We start from the raw sequence: 23268 nt of genomic DNA, 5'->3' as shown, positions 1-23268 counted from the left end.
AAGGCATAACACCTGGAAAACAAATTAAGGGTCTCAGTGCAGACCTATGACTTGCTGTGCCTCTTCACTCCTGTATGGGGTGTGGGTTTTTTGGTTTGTTTTKTTTCCCCTCTCACTTATGACTTGACAAGAATCCAAGTGCTGGGRTAAGAATATGTTATAGAAGCATAATGTGTTTTTTTTTTAAGAGTTTATTTATGTAATTAGGCTGTGAACAATGTCAGTGCCATCCAGATGTTTAGACTAATAACATGAGTACAATTTAGAATTTCAGTTAGGATCATCTGAAGATGAGTCCTTCCTCTTAAGAGGCTAAAGGATTGCTTTTATGAACTAGAGTTGCTTTTTATTAGTTTTAATCACTTTGCTCCTTTAAAGTCTTTTTGAAGTAAAGATGAAGAAAAAAGCATGAAAATGCTTGTTCATGCCTTGTCAGCATAACATAATGAATCAGCAGCTATTAACTTCTCTCTGCATCATCTGTAAAATAACTTTATTTCCTTAAAAGGAGAGATAGTTGGGGGAAGAACATAGATACAAAACTTTTGAAATAAAGAAACTTTTGTCACGTATTTAGACTGTCTSTTACCTAACCACCTTGTTTTAGTAGTAATAAACAGTAGATGTTTTCTTGTGCATTGCRTCTGTGGATGATGGAACTTTTTATAGAGGAGAGTGAGTGTAAACAGCCACCCTAAGAAACCGAAGGTGGTAAGTGGTTTGCTGAAAGTTACCCCATAGAGCAGCACAAAAATCCAGAATAGCACCTGAGCACACAGGAGGTTCTGTTTGCAGGGAAGGAGGGAAGAGTTCAGTGTGTGTTGTTTGGTTTGTTAAGGTTTTTTCCTCTGTAATGCACTTTTTAGCTGTTCAGGAATTGAAAGAGCACAGTAATAGGATTACAAATAAGTTATCACAATGACTGCTGAGTAGACCTTTGTTATTGTCAGTTGTCAGTGAACACTATTAGATGGTGAATTAATCTTGCTGGTTTTGTTGTGATAATCATGAACGCTGAATTTGCATCTGTGTATCCAGGTTCAGCCAGCTCAAGTGGCAGTGGCAATAAAGACGCCCTACCTGAGTTCTGGGTTGTTGGGGAGGAGCTTTGGTCTGTACGCTCCTTTCAAGAATTTAACTTGTGTGCAAACATATAAAAATTGTGATTATTACAGAGGATTGATATCCCATGTGTATTAGCAGATGATTTTCCACTAAGTTCTTGAACAAGAAACAGGGGTGGGTGTGTGTGTGTGTGTGTGTGTGTGTGTGTGTGTGTGTAATTCATGCCTGGATGATTTCCAGAAAGTATGTGGTTGTTGAAGATTTTTGAAATAAAAATTAAAAAAAAAAAAATTGTAGAATGGGATGGTTGATGGTAGAACCATAAAATTGATACTTGATCCTAGGAATAGAAGATTAATTCTTTTTAGACATCTCTGAAATAAACTTATTGAACATTTGAATAAATAAAACACTATTTTATTTTCTTTACAAGAAAGCACTGATTTCACAGGATATAACTTCTGTAACTCATTGTTTGCTTAGGTCTTGCTAGGACCATAGTTATCTTTGTAGGGCATAAAGAATCAAAAGTTAATTTGAGCTCCTCCTCTCCCTCTCTCTCACMTCCCCTTGCTTTTAAGCTTCCTGTGTTTTAGACCTGTATTTTATTAGAAAGTGAGTCTGATTCCTCCTTTCATAAATGTTCATTAAGCTTGGATGCTCAGACCAGAAATTTTTCATTGATGAAACTTGGTGGCTGTCTTCCATTGGTTAAAATTAGATGCTGGATTTCTCCTTTCCTCCCATATCCCTAGATTAACTCCCAAGATTGCCAGTTTAGCAAATTGGCTACCTCTTTCCTGAAAAGTACGACCCTTCTGGCTAGTAAATGTGTGACTGTTATTGATTTCTGTGTATTTATGTGTTCTGATTTATTATTTTTAAGATCATTTGAAAGACTTGAACATAGCTTATGTAAAATAACTTGACACATGAATCATAGATGTACCATAAATAAAATCAGAAACAACAGTTGGCCATATTGGTCCTCTATCTCTACTGAAAGACCATTTTAATATTTCTTGACTTTGTGCCCAAAGTGAGCTCCATAGACTCTGAGTCTTTTCTGTGACTTGTTCATTCTGGATTTTTCTTTCTGAGTATAGCAGTGGATCATTTCAGCTTCAGATGGCCTTTAGTTGTAAAGCTTGCCTCTTCAWTTACGGAAATCTCTCACCTTTTTCTTTTTAGACTTCAAACATAAATTGGAGGGCCCTGAGCCTACSTGTGTGTTAGGCAGCCCTTTGTGCTTCTAAACTATTCTGTGATAGCTTCTGGCAGCTGTCCTAGACATGCAGAGACATTTCCAACTGTTACTCTGCTCTTCTCAGCTCAAAAAGAGCAGTGTAATATAGAGTAAAACAGCTGCAAGCATGCAAAATTGGTATTATTTGTAAGGTAGTGAGAAGTTTAAACCGTATGACATTTTGGGGGATTACCTCACACTGATGCAAAATAACCTGTTAAATATTAATTCACTGAATTGAATAATAACTTCTACACTTTAGATGAAAATCTGATATGTTTTATTTATTTGCTAGTTCAGTTGATGTTTATGATCCTGTATATTTAGCCTTTCTTATTGTAAAGTATTTTGGATGGGGCATTGATTTTTTTAGAAACAGGCAAGTGCTCTTTTTCTACACAGAAGCTGTTTGCTATTATAATTATTATTATTAGGTTTCAAATTATTAGGTTTCAAAGGTAGCATCCATACTCCATATCTCTTGCTTCTGGTTAGGTATATAAAGTGCCCTTTTGCATGGGATACCCAGTCATGCAGTCTTTTGCAACTACTTTCTTAAATCTCTTCATCCCTCTTTTCCCCTCACCCTCGTAAATTTAGAGCTTATATTGTGGAATAATACTTACTGATAATGGCAGGCTTTATTGGTAAATGGTGATCAGTTTGGACTGAGCAACAGAAAAAGGCAAGCACTCATTTGAGTGTACATATACTGTGTGTTTTGCTATTTTTTGCATAATGAAAAAATTACTATTCAGCACTGAATATTTGAGGAAATCGTGCTGTGTCAGATYCTGACTTGTAGGAGTGGTTTCCTAGGAAGACTTGCTCGGTAAGCCAGGACGAGGGTCTTTGCACACTTTACTAGTCTGAACTTTCTTAGGAGACTGCACTTCATTCATCAAGCAGTTGTTTTGCCCTACTGTAAATGCATCGGAGTAAGGAGGTTTCTGTGCTTGCTTTTGTGAGCACTAGCTACAGCTTGATGCTTCCAAGCCTCACCTCCAACCTCTAATGCTTTTCTTGTTTATCACAGGATATTAATTTGAGTGCAAACCTTTACATGGCAGGATCTCCTCCCTTGTAGTGGTCCTGCTGAGCATGAAAGCTAAAGCTAATTTACCTTGTGCCAGTCTTTTTTAGTGCATGTGGGTAAGAAATAACACTGCGCTTTATGAGTTTGTCTTAGCAAAGTGTTCCTACTCGTACACTATCTGTTCCAAGATAATATTATCTGTAATTCTGTTCCTTCCGTAACCTAGCGACAACAGTTCCTTATACCTTTATCTGGACTCGGACGTAATGATTGTGTTATCATTGAAATATAGACACATATATTTTAACACCGTGTGAGGAGACGTTGAAGAGCTGCATTTTAGTGACTTCCTTCATATCCGTCACCCAGAATCCCAGCTTTAGAGGGTCTCTGCCTGCAGAATAATACAGGTTAATTGAGGTTGGCAAGGAACAACTCTTACCAATGGAAAACAATCACATGAACATACCTGAAGTCCAATTTTACTTAAAGCAGCTTACATTTGGTATGGTAACCATGATAAACATGGTTACCTCCATGTTTATAATGTAAACTAATAAAAACTTCAAATATATGAGAATAATGAATCTGTACTTGCCAGTGAACCTTGATAGGCATCGTGCTTTGATCTTTATGCTGTATATTTCAAAAAAACTGTATTCCATTTTTCAGACTTCTTAGTTTTGCAGACCAAGTTATTGGATATTCTTGGGAAAAATAAAATACTTAAATTTAAAATAGAACTGTTAAAATAATCACATATTCAACAGATTTAATGATTCTTGTTGGCATAGATTTTCCCATTGAGTCATATGCTAGCAGGGGGAAAATGAGTGTCACTTCATTTGATAATGCAGGATCAAGTTATAGCCAGAGAAAATATTTTTATCCTTAAGCAAAGCATTTTTTTAATCTCAGTTTTATTGTCTGATAAAGGGAGCTTTTTCTTACGTGCTTGATTGTATTTTCAAAGTAGAACTTCATTCATCCAGCTGCAAATTCTCCTTTTGGAGATGTGCACATATATTTATATTCTTTTTTCTTTGCAAGATGAGGGCTGTAATGTGTCCAAGATTTCACGAGAGGAATTTGAGAATGCCCCAATATTGAAAAGATTAGCTTACTTCCGTTAAACTAGGGGTTATAGTTAGTGTGCTTTCATATTATTTCTTCTTTAATTAATTCAGCTTGCATTTGTAAGGACTCTTTTAAGCTTTAAAAGATCTTCTTGCACTCTTYTTAATTTTTATGGTAACTGCTATGTTAAATACCTTGAGAAACGTTCATGAATATGTTTCTTTTTGTTTCCTTTGCATTCATGTACTTTTTGTGTTAATTAATACTCACTTAACAATGTTTTAAATGTGCAGTAATCTGTTGACTCTTGGGTGCTTTTACTAGTGTTTACTAGTGTTTATGCCTACTTTTAGTGCTTCTTACTCAAACATTTCTTACTCAAACATTTTAAAATAAGGAGTTAGGGTAGTAGAAAAGGAGTTTGGGGCTGTTATTCAGGAAAAAGTGAGTGTTCCCTTTAAATTTTTGCTACTTTCATCTAAAGTCTAAAATACAATTATTTGTAGAAATTTTAATTATGTAAAATAAAGCTGCACAGTCTGGAAGGGTCTCTACTGAGAAAGAGTTGCAGTATGAGCTTGCAACTTCTCAACCTCTTTAAAAAATACTGYTAAACTGTTTTGTCTACTTTATGCTTTTACCCTATTTGTCAATCCAAAGTGGAATTAATTTTAAGTAATTTATAAGTACTCCAGGAGAATAGTTAGAGTACAGGTAAAAAGTTTACAGAAGAGATAGCCTGTCTTGTTTGGAATGAAACTGTCACAACATATGATAGTGTTTCCTATGAATGGACATAAAACCAGGATTATGAACAACTGTATTTCATGCTTGAACAACRTGGATAGTCTGGTTAGTCTTCATGACGAATACTAGCATAAATGCAGGGGCATGCCTTTATTTCACTATTAGAAAACAGAGTTAGACATTTAACAATTTGACCTTTGCCAGTGCTTTTCAAAAACTAATTTTTTTTTTTACAGTGGTCAAATTTTCCCTTTCCTGTCTGACAATTTTTCTTTTCATGAGCATTTGCAGTCTTCTGGCTCTTTTCTTTTTGATTTCTCTCCTTACTRTATATAACAACAGTTAGATTTTACAGAGAAAAATCTTCTCAAAGTTTGAAATTCTTAATGTGATCTTCTGCATTTTATATTTTATATATCTGAAACTTTTATACTGTTATATATTTWAAAAAAAAGCTTGGACATAACTTGCTGAAATCTTTACATTTGGAAATACAACATTTCAAGAGATTAAGTATATTAATGTATGTTACACTCAAAAGTATTTGTCTTCAGTCATTTCATTAGGGAGTGGGAAATTAAAGCAGTCCCTATAAACTGTACTGCTCTACAGACAGGGCTGGTGCTGATGCATTACTAGTCTATGCCACTATTGGCACTGGAAATGTCACACAAGGAATTTTCTGTTTCTACCTAGGCAGAGATAACCAAGATCTCTGTGAAGAGTGTTGAAGTTATACTGAAATTTTGGGCAACCGTTACTAAAATTGCTTGTATTCTATGAAAATAACTACTAGTAGTTGGCACCCAGGAGTGTTGCTGGCAGGATATGTGGGTATGTTTTGTTTGTTTTTCTTCTTCTCTCTAATGTATTTAAAAATGCCTATACCTCATCTCTCCCCAAGTTGTGAGAGACTTCCCATGCTTAAAAAAATGAAAATTTGCATTGGCTACTGTTTTATTGTCTTTGGGAGCTGGCATACCGTAACAAACTGTTGAGCAGTACAATGGCTGTGTGAGCTAAATTGAGTCTCAATGATTGGGCTCAGTTCTGGTAACCCTTGGGTGAAATAGTCCAGTGTAATCTCAATGTTCAGTTTGTTAATACAATGCTGTTCCCARTAGCATCATATTTTCCTTGTAGGACAATCTCAGATCCAGTTATATGCTCCTTTGACTTGATCAAGCTTTATATGAGAACTCTCTTGCTATGGATTTTACTTGTTTGTTTATTTTTCCTTTGGAAAGCTCAATCTCCTCTATCACCCCCCAAAAGTAGCAATGCAGAAATAGAGTGTGAAGAGAGGAAGTAAGGGTTATTTTTAGAGTCTGGTTTCTGTAACAGGGCTGTCTTCCTAGCCCTTTTCCTCAAATACGGAGAGTTCAGGAATAGTTTCAGAGCGCTTGTATTTGAGTTTATTTCAAGGTTTTAAATATTATATAAATTTTATTATCCAGTAAAAAATATTATTTCAAAACTTTGAAGCTTTCTTGCGAAAGAAGTTCCATTGCTAGGTCATCTTATCAGTGCATAGTTATGAAAACAAACTTTTAACAAGCATGACACTATTGTGCAGGAGAGGATAAAAAAGACTGCARTAGAGAATTGAGGCAGGTGGAAAATAAGAGAGCTGATGTAAATAAAAGTATGCACTAGAAGGAAAAAGGGAGTAATTTAACTACTCTTGCCTGGTTTAGCAAGCAAACTACCCTTRAAAGAAGATGGAAGAAATATTTTGGCTGTACTGGGTGAATTATCAAACACAAATAGCTTATATTTTATCTTGATGAAATTTGGCTTAAATCTTGGTTTGGTTTCTGTTCTGTTTTTTTTTTTTGGTTTCTGTAGTGTTGATATCATAATATACGCATAATTAAAAATAAATGCTTAAATATTTTTCAGTTATAGTAAAATTATTGCTCTTGAACACTTTTTTAGTACTGAAGGCGCACATGGTATTTTGTTCAGGGTTTAGAGTTTTTTTATCTCTACTGCAGCTACTTACGTAGTATTTATCTGCAGTAAAATGCATGTTTTAAAATGTGCTTGTAGAGGCATGAGCATCTTAAATGCACATAGTATTACTTGTTTGGTAACCTTATGAAACATTAAGTGCTAAACTTGGATATTTAGTCAGAAATATCTTTGAAGCAGATGGTGTTGATGGGTGAGTAATGAGCTGCAGATGACACTGCTGAGTTGCACTCTGAAATATGGCAGAGACACCATAAGGAGAAGAATGGGCCCTGTTCCCAGCAGGAAGACAGGGAAGTGGGAAATCCTGTGGAGCAGGGTGGGTCTCACCTGGCTAAAGACAGCAGCAGCACCAGACTGGACACACTGCCAACACTGATAGGGACCAAGACCCTGCATGGTGACAGTGCAGAAAAAGCAGACACTCCTATTGATCCCTCCAGAGCCTTTTGGAAAGGAGGCCTAATAGGAATGACCACAGCACAGTGACRTCCTCCTTCCCTGTGGGTATAAAAGACAGAGTCGAGCATGGACGAGTTGAGCAGGGATCAGAAGGAYCCTGGCCAGCCCCTCTGGCTGTGCCGGGAGCTGAGGATCCCTCCCCTGCCCCTGCCCGGGGACGCTGGGCTGAGGGAGCTCCTGGCGAGGCCCTGAGGCCCCTGACCYGTGTTCAGGGTGTAGAGATGCCGTCGTATTTTCAACTCCTTGCGAGGTTGAGAGGTCCCCGTATTCTCAGGGTGAAGTAATGCTGTAGCACTTTTTAACATTTATTTCATTTTTTAATTTAATTCTATTTTTATTTGTTTCTTCTTTTTCTGGGACAAGCAGAAGATACAAGCTCTCAAGTTTACAAGCTCATTTCATTGGTGGCCAGCGATAGGACAAGGGGCAATGGGCATGAGCTGAAACACGGGAAGTTCCATCTTCAGGTGAGGAGGAACTTCTTCACTGTGAGGGTGGCAGAGCCCTGGCACAGGCTGCCCAGGGAGGCTGTGGAGTCTCCTTCTCTGGAGGTCTTCAAAACCCGCCTGGATGCCGYCCTGTGCCCTGTGCTCTGGGTGTCCCTGCTTGAGCGGGAAGGTTGGACTAGATGATCTCTAGAGGTCCCTTCCAACCTTGAATATTCTGTGATTTTGTGAAGCAGGGTACTCTGTTTAGTTACACTAGTTGCTACCTGACAAGGTGMTCCCTAATTACAGTTGTCCCAGGTAATGGTGGATATTGTTATCGCAAAGATCTTGTGCTGGTGAATGAAATCAAYCAACTAAAGCCCAGTGGTTGTTGCCCCCCTGGATTATTTTGCTCTCTCTTTTAATGACCCTGTGACAAGTTTGTGTTTCAGTGTTTACTTATTATGCTCGAACAGTTCATTGGGTTCCTTTGGGATATGATTTCCACATACTTTTTTTTTTCCTTCACAGATTTGAAGAATAGAAGCATGCTCTCCACTGAGACTCACACTAACATTTGTGATACAGAATGTCTCTAAGTGAGAAGAATAGCGTGGTTTTTGCATACGAGTCTTCAGTACATGGTACCAATGTACTCCACAATCTCAATGATCAGAGAAAGCAAGATATTCTTTGTGATGTTACTGTTTTAGTGGAAGATCAGCGATTTCGGGCTCACAAAGCTGTGCTTGCAGCTTGTAGCAATTACTTCCTTTCAAGAATTGTGGGCCAGTTGGATTCTGATCTTATCATCACTTTACCAGAAGAGGTGAGTAGTATTTGTTTCTATATTTTACCTGCAAGTGCTTCTAATTTGTTCAGTTCTTTTTTATAGTAGAAAATACTTAACTGAGATTAATAATTCTTAAGTAAAAGAGTTAAGAACTGTGGGGAGAGAAGGTTCTAAGTGGAAAAGCTGCCATTGATTAAGGTAAGAGCTAGACAGTCAGTATATATCACAGACTGATAAATGAGTGCTGCTTTGGGGAGTGTAAAGAGGAGGAGTTCTATTTATGGAAGTGAATGTTGTTTCTATAATTGTGCACATGGTTGAAAGTATGCAAGTCCCACAAAAAATATATTAATGACTCCTTCAAATTCTGTGGAGCAAACTAGGCTGCCTATATGAAAAGGAAATACTTTCAAAATAATAAATAAGTGGCTTTGCTACTATAACCTTTCAGTTAATCTTTTCAAGATTTATTTCAATGAATGTATGTTCCAAAATGCGTGTGTTTGAGAAACATAGCCATACTGATATTCCTCAATCACAAGATTACTGAAACTTATACTGTTGTGTTTTACCAGTTTGCCATTGTTTTAACACATTGATTTCGAGTTTGTCTATGGAGTTACCCTACTTTTGAAACGGTGAAAATGTAGTTCAGGTATGTTCTAGGTTTATTTTTCCCCCCTTAATGCTAAGTCTTAGTTCATACTAAATTTAGAGCCGTTTCATGGGAATGAGCTAGAACGTGTCATCTCATAGGAAAGAAAATGTTGTTTGATGTCTGAAGCACTCGAGACATTTAAGGATTCCAAGCAGTATTTAAGTGTGAACAGTCACGTTATAAGAGGCATATATCCCTATAGGAGTTATAAGAAATGATAGTGAGTGGACTCTTTGTGCCTCAGAAATTTTGGATATCGTATTGCCTAAACATTTAGTGATGTGTTTCTAATGGTTGGGTGTGTGGGTGGGTGCACATGACAGTCTTTGACCTAAAAGGTGTTTTTTTTCTCCTCCTTAAGCTATGAGAGTTGCATAGTTTGCAACCTGAGTGTAATTTGATGCTTTCTATATTTGTATTAAGCTACCAGATAAGAGTTTAGACTCCCTCCATCTTTTACAGATGACCTACTAACAACTTCTTACTGATATACCATCCTCAGCCTTTTTGATTTCTGTGGTTTTCTGGTCAGAGGAACCAAGAGCGAAGTTGTTCAGCACTGCACTAGTACATGAAAAGTAAAGAACCTCTTAAGTGATCTGATTGTCTCCTGAAGTGGCAGTATTGTATAGAACAGGTTACTCTAGATTCGATTTTGTAACACAGAGGTAAGCAACAGAGGCTTCCCAGGAGGAAATTGTTGTTTTCCACCCCAAAGCAGGCAACATGTAAATTGTTCAGACTTCAGCTAGTGTCTTGTAAACCAGAGGAAAGGTAAGTATCGTACACAAGTTCCTAGTGATGTTAGGAGATCATGTTAATCTAATCATTGTTGATCAACGAATTTGTGTCAAGGGGGTCTGTGAGAGCATAACACCATTGTGTCACTTCTGTTCAGCTTCCTTACTGTTCTGTGTAGTATCCTCTCCCCCACCATGGTGAAGAGGGAACTTTTGTTTTGGAATAACTGAGATAAAATTGGAAGAATAAGAAATGCAGACTGAAGTTGGAAGCAAGGGGAGAAAATACAAAGCATCGGGGATGATAAAGCGGAGTGAGCAGGGACCAGATTTTGGAAAGAAAAGTGCTGTCATAAAATACATTATGTCCTGTTAAGTTTACACTTAGCACTTAGTAACAATGTCACTTAGTGTTACTGATCTAAGAAGTGAATCTGCTGAAGCAACAATTAAAAATACTAACAGTAAATGTCATGTTCTAATCATATGATCTATTGCTTAGTAAAAACACTTTAAGATTCAGTAGCTTGAGTTTCTCTTCTGGGAAATGTGAAATATTTTGAAATAAGTTGGTTTATGAAGCATATTTAAGGGAGACAAACATCAATCACATGGTTTGACAACTTGTTAAACTTTTTAATCATGTGAAGTATTTAAAGTATTTAAAATGAGAGATGTCAGCCTTGTGAGTGTGAAATGGCAACGTATTCCTGGAATTAAAGTAGTTCATGTACATTATATTGTCAAAATGAAACCCTGACAACTTGATCTCAGTTCTCTTGTTTATTTGTTCTTATTCTAAGAATTTTAGCCCACGTACAAATTAAATAATAGGTTTCTATACAAATTGTTCCTCTGGGTCCGTCAGACCAGAAGTCTATCTAGCTTTGTATCTTGTTTGAGTTGAGCCAGGTAGAGCTGCACAGGAGAAGGTGTAAGGAGTGTAGGGTGACCTTTCCTTATGATCCTTCCAGTTTTTAGTAATAAGAGGTTCTGGAAATACTTTATGTGGAAAGTGTGCAGGTTTTTGAAATATTGTTGTATTTTGTTGAGTTTCATGTGTAAGCATCATCTGTCTATAAATTTACTAAATCTCTTTGACTAGGGTACTAAGCCTGAAGACTTCATGGCAGCATAGCGGCCTTACATAAGCATTGCATTTTGTGCTTGACTTTGTATTATATTGTGAACTCTATAGGATTAACTATGAGTTAATGTGTTCGTGTAATCCTTGTGCTATCTCAAGTGTTGAGTATCTCACATAGTGTTTTAGAGAACTCTTCACATAAGTTACAAGTGTGTAAAATCTTTTGCTAAATTGCTTCCGTGGGAGCTGTCTACAACCACCTTTCATGTATTATGTGCATTACATTACAGGCAAGGCTTTCGACACAGTCTCCCATAACATCCTTATGGGGAAGGTCAGGAAGCGTGGGTTAGATGAGTGGCCAGTGCGGTGGATCGAGGGCTGGCTGGATGGCAGAGCTCAGAGGGTGGTSATAAATGGGGCCGAGTCCAGTTGGAGGYCTGTGGCCAGTGGTGTCCCCCAGGGGTCAGTRCTGGGCCCRGTGCTGTTCAATTTGTTCATCARTGACCTGGACGAGGGCACGGAGTGCACCCTGAGCAAGTTTGCAGATGACACCAAGCTGGGTGGAGTGGCCGACACTCTGGAGGGCTGTGCTGCCATCCAGAGGGACCTGGACAGGCTGGAGAGTTGGGCAGAAAGGAACCTCATGAGGTTCAATAAGGACAAGTGCAGGGTCCTGCACCTGGGGAGGAATAAMCCCAGGCATCAGTACAGACTAGGGGTCGACCTGCTGGAGAGCAGCTCCATGGAGAGGGACCTGGGAGTCCTGGTTGACACCAAGTTAACCATGAGTSAGCAGTGTGCCCTCGTGGCCAAGAAGGCCAATGGGATCCYGGCCTGCATCAGGAGGAGTGTTGCCAGCAGGTCAAGGGAGGTGATTCTGCCCCTCTGCTCAGCTCTGGTGGGGCCGCACCTGGAGTACTGTGTWCAGTTCTGGGCTCCCCAGTATAAGAGGGATGTGGAGCTTCTCGAGAAGGTCCAGCAGGGGGTAACCAAGATGATTAAGGGACTGGAGCATCTCTCATATGAGGAAAGACTGAGCAAGCTTGGACTGTTAAGCCTGGAGGAGAGAAGACTGAGAGAGGATCTTATCAATATGTACAAATACCAGAGAGGAGAATGTAAAGAGGATGGTAACAGACTCCTCTTGGTAGTGGCCAGTGACAGAATGAGGGGTAGTGTGTATAAGCTGAAACACAGGCAGTTCCATCTGTTAGTGAGGAGGAACTTTTTTCTTGTGAGGGTGACAGAGCCCTGGCACAGGCTGCCCAGGGAGGCTGTGGAGTCTCCCTCTCTGGAGATCTTCCAAACCCGCCTGGATGCCGCCCTGTGTCCCTTGCTCCGGGTGTCCCTGCAGGAGCAGGGGTCCTCTAGAGGCACCTCTAGATGGTCTCTAGAGGCACCTTCCAACTTCAACTTTCTGCGTCTGTCATTCCTCAGTTTCAAGGGAAAGGTGAGAGATCTAATTAATAAATGAAATGTTAGTATATAGTTAACTTTGTTCCCTTCTTTTATCAAAATAAAACTCAGTGCTTTATGCTGAATAAAGCATTGTGTTAATATATTAACTGTACTAAATTATTCTGCCAACAATGTGAGCTTGAGTTTATGGTTAGTCATAGAGATYATATTGCTCTGCCTTTCCTAAAGGGTAAAGGAAGTGTAACCTAATTTGTAACATAAGGTGGTATGTGTACAGACTTCCAAGTGATTTCCTCACTTTTTTTTTTCTTTTTTCTGTCTTTGGAAGATTTTGTTTAGTTTGTAACAAAACAGAATTTTTATTTGTGAGCTTTGGACTTCCTTTTTTCTGCAGTAGAGATGGAGATGATAATGATTAAGTTGCTCAAAATAAATCTACCTGCTCCTAGTAGTCTTTAAGCTCAGAGTCTAACTGCTTTTGTTGTAGAGTTTTTGAATACATTTTTAATCCATGGGAGCAAGAAAGCAGTGAATGGCACTAATAACAAATTATCACATAATGAAATTTTATTTTTCAAACTTTTTATTATCACTGTTGTATGAAACTAAGCAAATATCAAAAATAGCTCTTTAAAGGAAGGGTTAATTATCATTAAGTTCTGTGATCCTATTTGAGAATAATTCATATTGGACTCCAGATTCTGTTTTTCAGTGGACAACAGTCTTTTTTGTTATTGGTGTTATGCTGGCAGAACTGTTTTAAAGTCTGATCATAGTGAAGCTAACAATTGTCATAACGTATACAGGATAGAACTGCATCAACACATCTGCCTCAAGACAAATAGGGGTAGAAGTCTTCCATGCAGTAAACTTGCTGCTTTTGTCATGTTCTGTGTCTTGCACAGTTTGCTTACAGGTAAACAGTCTGTGTTTCCCTGACTCCTGTTCTTGTATTGAATGATCAGGCTGTAACTGTAAACTTGGCAGTGAAGCTGCCTGGTGCACTAGAAGTGTATTGAGACTTGCTGTTTTTCATCCTCCGTATACTTACRGCAGAAGACAAAGGTTGGTTTGGTCAAGGTTTAACCAAGCAGGAAGCTGGCCATACTAATGCTTTTTTTTGTTTGTTTGTTTGTTTTCTCCTTTTTTTAAATAGGTAACACTTAAAGGATTTAGTCCTTTGCTTCAGTTTGCATACACAGCTAAACTTATTTTAAATAAAGACAATGTGTCTGAAGTTTGCAAGTGTGCTGAATTTCTGGGAATACGTGACATTGAAGAATCTTGCTTTCAGTTTCTCAAATTCAAATTCTTGGATTGTAAAACAGATCACCAGGAATGTCCCAGGAAGAAATGTTGTACACAGCGTTATCAGAAAAGAAGCCCTGAAATTGGCAATGTGGATGATGCAGATATAGAAATAGAGGATGAAACAGAGGAGCTCCTAGAAAAAGAATGTATTCAAACTCCTCAGACAAAGCTCTTTAAAGATGAAGAAAATGCTAAAATGTCTCCTGCTTTCCAAGATAATACTAATCAAACATGTGATCCTGCACATTTAGAAAGGGGGAATGTTTCAAGCTCATCTTCCCTGTGCCCCAAGTATAGGAAGTTCCAAAAGGCTTTCGGAAATGACAAAGTTCATATTTCAGAACCCAGTCCCAGTGTTAAAGATATTCAAGTGCCACCAATTGCAGCTTTTCTTGAGAAGGAGTTACCTGATAATGATAGCACACAAAAAGCTCAGGAGTGTGCACCTATGCAGCTGGTCTCAAAATGTGAAGAGGCTCAGGTAAAAATGGAAGAAGGGGAGGAAGAGAATAAGAAAAAAGAAGAAACAAAGAGAGATTCCCTGACTCAGAGCATTTTGTGTCCTGTGGAGAAAGTGGAAGTTGCTGCTTTTGCCCCAAACTCTGCTGCACCTCATGGACCCAATTCTGTGTCGTCTTTACTTACATGTGAGCAATATGGTGACTTGAACTTCACTGATGTGCAAAGCAACACAGCCATAGCAGAGAAAAGCGTCGCAGGTCCTGGAGTGAGGAGCGACAAGATTGAAAGTCAAGATGCTGCCCCTTTGAAGATGGATTCGTGCCCTAGGGAAGCCATTAACGTTGCATCAGCTGGTGATCGAAGCAGTGTGGAGAGAGAAGTGGCAGAACACCTAGCAAAAGGCTTCTGGAGTGACATTTACAGTACAGAAACTTGCCAAGTACATTTACCACCTGCGGTAGCAAAAGAGTGCTTGGAACCGGTATATTCAGGGAAGAAGTCGGAGTGTCCGTGGCTGGGTATCAGGATCAGCGAGAGCCCTGAGCCTTGCCCCCCGAGAACTTTTACAACACTGAGTTCTGTCAACTGCCCCTTTATAAGCAACCTGAGTGCCGAAGGATGCTCCACCAACTCTGAAATAAGCAGCGGAGATTATGTGCAGGGACAGCAGCAGGATCAGTGTCCCTACAACTACGTGATAAGTTTGGGAGAGGATTCGGAGACTGACACTGAGGGAGACAGCGAATCCTGTTCAGCAAGAGAACAGGACTGTGAGGTAGGGATATGTATGCATTTATGTCCTTTGCTTTTGGGTCTCGGGGCGCTCTTCAGAAGCCTAATTCTGAGTCTTTTGTCATTTGTCATTGCTTATTTAAAGTCTCATTTACCATTCAATCTTTTTGCCTAACGATTCTAAGGCTTATGTGGAATATCAAATAGGCAATTCCCAGGAGCTGCTTACTTGTCAGAGAGGAAGTGGTACCTGTTTGAGCATTAGACCTTTCAGATGTCTGTGATTTTTCCGGAACAACTTTATCAAAAAGGTTGCAAGTAAAAGAAGATTTGGGGAGGGGGAGTTGTTTGTTTTTGAAGGGAGGGGAGGATCGTTTCAGTCAAACTTTGGGAGAGGTCTGAACTTCTTGGAAACTTTTTGTGCATTGTTCGAATGTTTTTGTTCTGACTTAAAAGTTTTAGAGAAAACTAATGCCTTATTTCCTGCAATATGTGTTTTCTGTTTTAGAGGTTAGATTCATTAACTGTGTATTTAAGACTGGTTTAATGGTATTGCCTTCTCTTTAATGTAGTTTGTAGTTGTTTGTCCATCTGCAGAAGTTTTTGGCACTTATTTCTTTCATGGCATTGCTTTGATAGTATTTCGGACAGATGCCATAAGTAATCTAATACCATAAGTTTTACTATATGCAGAAAATAGAATAATTTCTGTCACAGTTCCTAGAACAACAATATGACTCTGTGTATGATGAATCATTTAATGTTGCAGAAAATTTGTTTTTTAAAGCTTCTCTTTTCAAGATCTAGAGACCTTACTGAGTCTTAGATGTATAACCAGTGTAGAAAGATGGCAGGCAAGGCTCAGGCCCAGGACTAGTTAGGTAGATTTCCCATCTTTATACTGCCAAGACGTAAGTCACATCATTGCAGAGGGCAATACTCTACACACTCTTGCCTATTTATGTTAGCAGTGAGAGCTCTTCAAATGCAGAAGGACACCYAAATTCAGGACTGTGTCTGTAGCAAGGTGATGTATTCCTTCTGCTTAGTATACTCCAATGTAAGATTCTGTTGGGCACTTAATAAAACTCAGTGGTTATTTTTGTAAAGGTAAAGATGGCTTTCAGTATTAAAGGGTTTTTGTGTATATTTCTGAAGCTACTGCTTCTGTAGCTCAGGGTTCTGTAGCAAGAACTTCTTTCTACTCCAAATATTAAAAAGTGTAAGATAAATAYGACCTTGAGCTGACTTCTGCATCTTGAAGCTCTAGTGTGCAGCTTATCTCAGTTATTTATCCAGTGCCTCAGCAGTTCACCTACCTGAAGCTCCTGGATTTTATCTACCAAAATTGATGGCTATATTAGATTGCTCTTGTCTCTGACCAAAAAAAAAAATAAATAAATAAAAAAAAAAGCAAGTACTACTATATGCTTAAAGAATGCTTAAAACTAAAATTAAATTGAGTTGTTAGTGTTTATGCGTTTCAGTTTCACCTTTGTTTCAGAACTGTATCTTATATTCTAGGTAAAACTGCCGTTTAACACCCAAAGGATCATTTCACTTTCCAGAAATGATTTCCAGTCATTTCTGAAAATGCATAAATTAACTCCTGAACAATTGGACTGTATCCATGATATCCGAAGACGAAGTAAAAATAGAATTGCAGCACAGCGGTGTCGTAAGAGAAAACTTGACTGCATACAAAATCTGGAATCTGAAATTGAAAAGTTGGTATGTATAAATGCACATTATTATTGAATTAGTCTCTCTTAAATATCTCGACTGGACATTTGCTAGTGTTCTGAAAGCGGCTTTTCTACAATCCAGTTGTATGACCTTTACCACTCTTTTTCGCATGACTCCTTGATAACTGCTGTAGATTTTCTGTGCACCACTCCTGAGGAGCACACATTTTTCCCTGTGTAGCTTTGTTTCTGCTTTAGTAAAAATGCATCGCAGTCAGTCAGCTTTTTGGGTGAATGCTCTTTCTGAAGCCTAACAGCATTGACCTTAATTACAYAGAACAAACTGAGCTATCATCCCGTTCTGTTCAGTTTTCAACCTTTTTCCTTCTTCTGCTTTTTTCTATTTTTGTTGGTGGTGTTCAGCTTGTCCTACTGCTCATGATAGAGTTAAATGCAAGAAAAGGTTTTCATTTATTTTGGTAGAGCTGAAAAATACTGCTAGCTGTCTAAGCATTTGTTCTTGTAATACACCAATGTGGCCTGGTAGACTGTTTCCCAGCTCTTGAAAATTGAAAACCCTTTTCGTTAAGAGAGAAAAAGAAAWTTTTTTTTCAGAAAACATTTTTCATTAAGACTCTTGCAGAAAGGAGGAAGATGCAGCAGAACTCAGGAAGCTGCATAATATTTTAGCAGTGGCATCAAGATTGTAGCTAAGGAATTAATGAATCTGAATTTCCCCAAAATCACACACATGTGTATGTATAACCATGTGTATTTATAATATATCTACACATGTGTATATGTACRTAAAAATAAATATTTAAGTCTGTGTATATATTGTTAAAAGGTAATGGAAAGTTAAATGTATAAATTCAGAATAAGRATGAATAATCTGAAGATCTTGTAGCAAGAAAACTGTTGTAAATTTTCATCCTCAATCTTTGTTTGATCTGCTCATACTTCATATTTATGGTTCAATTAGGGTGAGTTAGGGTTACTGTTCTTGTAATTCTTTTTTTTTTTTTTTTTTCTTTGGTGGTGATGTTGGAGGTTTAGACTTTGTGCTTTATCTCGATGAGTTTGGTTTGTGTTTCAGCTAGGTATATACGCAGTTATGTAAGCACTTCTGACATTGGAGTGAAAAGGAAAGTAAAATGGGAGCAAAGTTCTAGGAGCTGGAACTCTGTTGTCTTCCAGAAGTGCTTCATCATCTTCCATGACACACATTGCACTTCTGAAACAACTTAGGTAAGGCAGGACTAAGGTGCCATGCAAGCCTGGCAAGGCAGCAGAGAAGCCCACTCAGCGTGGTGAATGAAGATGGTGCTCTAGGGGCAAGGGGAAGCAGGAGATCATGTCAGTAGTCATATTAGTGTGACTGAAGAGAGATTGTGTTTCCAACAGTTCCAAACTTTGAGTGTTTTGGTCATCTTAGTGCTGTTTCTGCTTGTTATGTAACACCGACATTGTGCAACAGTTGAAAAGCTATTTTTTTTTAAAGATATGATTCATCAGCAAGATTCAACATGCCGTTGACTGAACAGAACAAGTGACTCTGGTAGTCATAGTGTAACATGATTTCTTCACTGGACCAGCACTAGAAGGGAATGAGTGTCTGCTGTTGCAGATATCGCAATACAAGTTCTAGAAAACAAGCTGAAAATTGTGAGGACAGAGTCRCATTGTAGGCACAGACATTATCCAATCCCTTGTTTTCTCCAGCTGTGCAGAGAAGGTTTCTTTGGCATTTAGACCTCGTTTGGAGCTATTAGGCATGTCTAAATAGCAGTTGCCATTTAGGACCATCAAGCTTGTTAAGTTGTGAGCAAATACGCAATCTCTGAGCTCTGTCTAGATGTAATTGGAGATTTAGGGGACATCTATGAAAGGCTATGGTACATCCAGGTTACTTCAGGTAGAACTGCTTCTGCCTTGTTCTTGTTACCCTGGGTCAGTGCTGTGTGAACTGTTAGATTCTTTGATCTTCTCAAGATATTCTCTGTATTAGGCTTTTCTAGTTTGTACAGAATTAGTAGTTTGTACAAAATACATGTTTTCTTGTATTAATTTCTATTCCTGGTGGCTTAAAAGGCTTTTGTTTTCTCAGATATCAAAAATGCAGTGTTTGTGCTGTGTCTCTTGGGCACATCCTGCACCTGGGACAGACTAACCACCTGCATGAGGGCAGGCWGGGGTGATTGGCAGGGCTCCCTGAAAAGGACCTTGAGGGTCCGGGCAGCTGGCAAGCTGCCCTGCAGCGTGTCCAGCAGTGTGTCCTGGCAGGAGAAAAGGTCACCTGGACTTCTGTATTAACAGAAGCACGGCCAGTGTTTGGAGGGCAGTGGTCATTTCCATTATACTAAGCACTCATTAGAAAACATCTATAATATTGTGTCGAGTTTTGGGCACATATAGGAAATTCATTGATTAAACTACAGCAGGGGCAAGAGGAGGCCACCAGGACACTGGAAAACCTGTCCYATGAGAAGAGGCAGAGGGAGCACAGGCTTGTTCACCCTGCACAAGAGACCTCAGGGGCAGGACCTAACAGCTGCCTGCCTGTGTTTGTGGGATGGTCCTCAAGGTCTTCACAGTGAGAAGGGAGATGCTGTTACCAGCTGCCGTGGGAGGCTTTGGCTGCACGTAAGGAGCAGAGGGGTTTGTTCACGCTCCAGTCTTGGTTTTCAAGGCATAACTGGACAAAGCCCCGAGCAATTAATATTCAGTAATGTTGCTTTGTTTTAGCAATATGATATTAACTTCTTTAATAATGAAGTATGTTGTCTGTCAACTATTTCTGACAGGAAGAGGAGTTACATTGCAAAATATTTCTGAATGTAGAAGTTTCAGTATTGAGCAATAGTCTGTGTCATTTCATAAGTCCATGCGTATCCAAAATGTACATAAAGTGTTTTCAGATTAGAACATCTGGCAACAGCTGCTCCAAAAAATGCTGACAAGTGGTAATTTGTTAGTAAAGCAACTTTTCAAATCATTTTAGGCAAAAAAGGATAGGTAGCCACTGCTTCTCTTGCAAAATGCCATGTAAAGTTAGTCAGTTCTCTCAAAAAGAAATGGTAAAGATTGCAGTGTGAGGCTTCTCCCACAAGAGGGAATGCAAGAAGAACTAAAAATAAATTGTAAGAGTTGATGTAGAAGGAATGATAACAAATAACCTTAATGATTATGACTTCTCAAATTGGCCAAAGCTTCATCTGAAAACAGAAATTTGTGTGTCTGAAACTACTTCAATCCTTTTAAAATTATCATTATACTATTATAATAATTATTTTATATACAATATGTATTATAGATAATATATAATTATAAATAATTATTATGTTATGTTATATTAATTTTATAAATTATATTTAATAAAATATAGAATTGTGTTTAACTTTCTTCTAGTGACTTAATTGTGGTCTTGCTTCTTTGCTGCTTCCTGCCCTTCTTTACCTTTTCCTCATTCTTCTTCTGTTCCAGATGTCACTTCTGTCTTTAGGCCAGCTCTCAGTTTTCCGTGGCATGACTTACTAGAAGTCTTCAAATATATCAAGACTTTGTACAATATGAAGTAAAATGATCTAAGCTGGCTTTTAATTCATTTTTTTTTCCATTTGATATTCATTAGTGAATTGCCATGCCTTTGGCTTTGCCTTGTGTTTGGAAAACCCTTCTGTAATGTGTAGCCAGGCTGTATAAAGCAATGTGGAACTTCTAGAGAGGGTCTAGTGTGGAGCAACAAAGATGATTAAGGTACTGGAGCATCTATCATGTCAAGGGAAGACTAAGTGAYCTGGGCCTGTTTAGCATGAAGAAGAGAAGTCTGAGAGGAGACCTGATCAGTATGTCCAAGTACCTGAGGGARGAATGTAGGGAGGAAGGGGCCAAACTCTTCTTGGTAGTGGCCAGTGACAGGACAAGGGGTAATGGGTACAAGTTGAAACACAGGCAGTTCCATCTSCAKGTGAGGAAGAACTTCTTTCCTGTKAGGGTGMCAGAGCMCTGGMACAGGCTGCCCAGGGAGGCTGTGGAGCCTCCTTCTCCGGAGGTCTTCCAAACCCGCCTGGATGCCGCCCTGTGCCCCATGGTCTGAGCATCCMTGCAGGAGCAGGGAGTTGGACTAGATGATCTCCAGAGGTCCCTTCCAACCTCAGCCCTTCTATGATTCTGTGGAAGCAAGGTCAATATTGTTTGATGTCTGAATGGTATCCAGAACTCATAAGCAATGAAAGCTCAAACCATTTGGCCTGTAATTTCTCAGAATACAGAACAACAATATTTCACAGAACAGTGGCTTATCTATGTGATGATTACTCTGTTCTTGTCTATTTGGTTCATTGATTTGTCACTCCTCTGTCGATTGTCTTAAACTCTGTAACTTCTAGTGTTCTAGTTAGTGTTTTAGAACAACTGAAAGCTAGTGTGTTCCTAAAGAAGATAACTTGTCTCAAATTTTAACAAGTTTTATTTCTTTAAATTTCTTATGTTCTGTGTTTTACTTGAGAAATTAATCTTAGCTCCATTATTTATTCCACAACAGACTTAGTGCTTCTTGACAATTGAATTTATTTTCATTTAAAAGAATAATATCAATAATGAGAATGTGAAGTTTGGTCTTGAGTGTTTAGTTTTTAAAATGTAAGTCTCTGTTTACCAGTTTTGTTGAATCAATGTAACTATTTCAAATGTGTAGAATTTCAAACCCTGCAGAATTTTTACTTGAAGAATATTTAGAATAATAATAATATTTTCAGTATGTAGAGCTAAGTTTCACTTTATTTAATAACTGAAAACTGTTCTTTGGGCTGTCAGCATCATTTTYGGAAGAGTTATGTGTCTGAAATGTCACCTTGAGCTGATGGTACTTTTGAGTGTAGGAGTGTCCTTTTTTCACGGGCATGTTATTGTGTTGCTGTTTATTACTTAAATGTTCCTGCTGCAACACTGGAGAACAAGCTACAGTCTTGCTCTAAGAAGAGCACAAGCCTAGATTTGTGTAGTAGCACGTAGACTAAAAAGCTRTTTTTCTCTCTGCAGCAAAATGAGAAGGAGAACTTGCTGAAGGAGAGAAACCACATTTTGTCAACTCTGGGTGAGACAAAGCAGAATCTGACTGGACTTTGCCAGCAAGTGTGTAAGGAAGCAGCCTTGAGTCATGAGCAAATACAGATACTTGCAAAATATTCTTGCTCAGATTGTCCACTCTCCTTCTTATTCCCCGAGAGAGAACGAACAGCTCCATCTGATAGTGAACTTGTGATACCACCGTGTATGGAATTGGAAGGTCTTTCAGGTGTTACATCTACCACCGAGCAGAATTCTTGTTACCAGTGTGTGAAAGGTGTGTGTGATCCAACTTATAGTCAAGTACAAGAACTGCATCCAGTTTCTGTAACAACGCTGGAGAAGACCTCACTTGTGGAACAGTGTGGGCAGAGCAGTGGTATCACAGACTTCTGCCAGCAAATGACTGACAAATGCACTACAGATGAGTAAAACTGTTGTCTTTCTATTGCTAGGCTCTGAGCATTGCAACTTAGAGTGAGGATTGCAAAGTAACTTGCTAAGTGATAGAAAAGATGAAACATTATCTTTTGAAACAACATTAACAAGTACATGGTCATTATGTYACTTGGAAAGCTTTTGAGTTTGCTCTCTGTAGTTCTAGAAGATAATTTGTATGTATCAGTTCAGGAGCATTTCTGTCTGGRAATGCCAAGGAGAGTTCAGGTAAGTCAATTGAAAGTATAAATTGCATCACACAGGTGTTTTTGTGAGGAAGCTTTCATTCAGGTGCAAAGTAGACCTCACTGTTTTTTTTTTTTGTCACAATACCTAAACGCCACTCTACATCTCTTAAAAAATTCAATAGATGATTATGCACACTAGCTTCTACATGTGGAATCCTTACCTCTTCAGCCTCTCCTCCCCACAGCAGGCAAACCCAAAGAATCGTATACAGCTCTGAAAATGTTTTTGCTGTCAGTGGGACATTATGAGAAGACTCTGGCAAATGAGCTCTGGAACACTTTGTTACTTTGCTGCTGTTCCCACGCCTGTAACAACACCCATGTTACAGAACATGTACAGTTTGCCTTAGCTGCCCAGTTAAGCTGTCTGGAATGACTGAAGTACAGAAGCTTCTCATTCATAATTTTGAAGGAGGAGTAACAAGAACAGACTGAGAGAGGTAAAAGTTTGAAACTCAGGCAACTTTTCTCTTAGTTTGCATAGGATCATCTGGCATCTAAATTCCGTGTGCTTGTTAAAATGCTGTTCATTGCTGTAAAGTCACTTACAATCATAGCACCTTCTTGCTCACTATTGTTTGTGATGAGCT

General features: G+C 38.7%; 1 protein-coding gene across 2 annotated transcripts in view; it reads left to right on the top strand.

Annotated features, from left to right (window-relative positions):
• The window catches only part of BACH1 (BTB domain and CNC homolog 1), a 26978-nt gene extending 3710 nt beyond the window's left edge, over window positions 1–23268 (top strand). The window contains exons 1-5 of one of the 2 annotated variants that reach the window (XM_026033664.1): window positions 8042–8074; window positions 8567–8864; window positions 13892–15283; window positions 16765–16971; window positions 21966–23268. In XM_026033664.1, coding sequence (XP_025889449.1) covers window positions 8625–8864; window positions 13892–15283; window positions 16765–16971; window positions 21966–22424 — 2298 coding nt within the window. In that variant the 5' untranslated portion in view covers window positions 8042–8074; window positions 8567–8624 and the 3' untranslated portion in view covers window positions 22425–23268. Of the gene's footprint in view, window positions 1–8041; window positions 8075–8566; window positions 8865–13891; window positions 15284–16764; window positions 16972–21965 lie in introns of those variants that run through there. The other variant, XM_026033665.1, reaches the window with a different exon arrangement.

The sequence above is a fragment of the Nothoprocta perdicaria genome, unplaced genomic scaffold (assembly GCF_003342845.1).
Source record: "Nothoprocta perdicaria isolate Ctin4 unplaced genomic scaffold, notPer1 scaffold_130, whole genome shotgun sequence".
Classification (NCBI taxonomy): Eukaryota; Metazoa; Chordata; class Aves; order Tinamiformes; family Tinamidae; genus Nothoprocta; species Nothoprocta perdicaria.
This window is presented reverse-complemented; position numbering and strand designations above follow the sequence as displayed.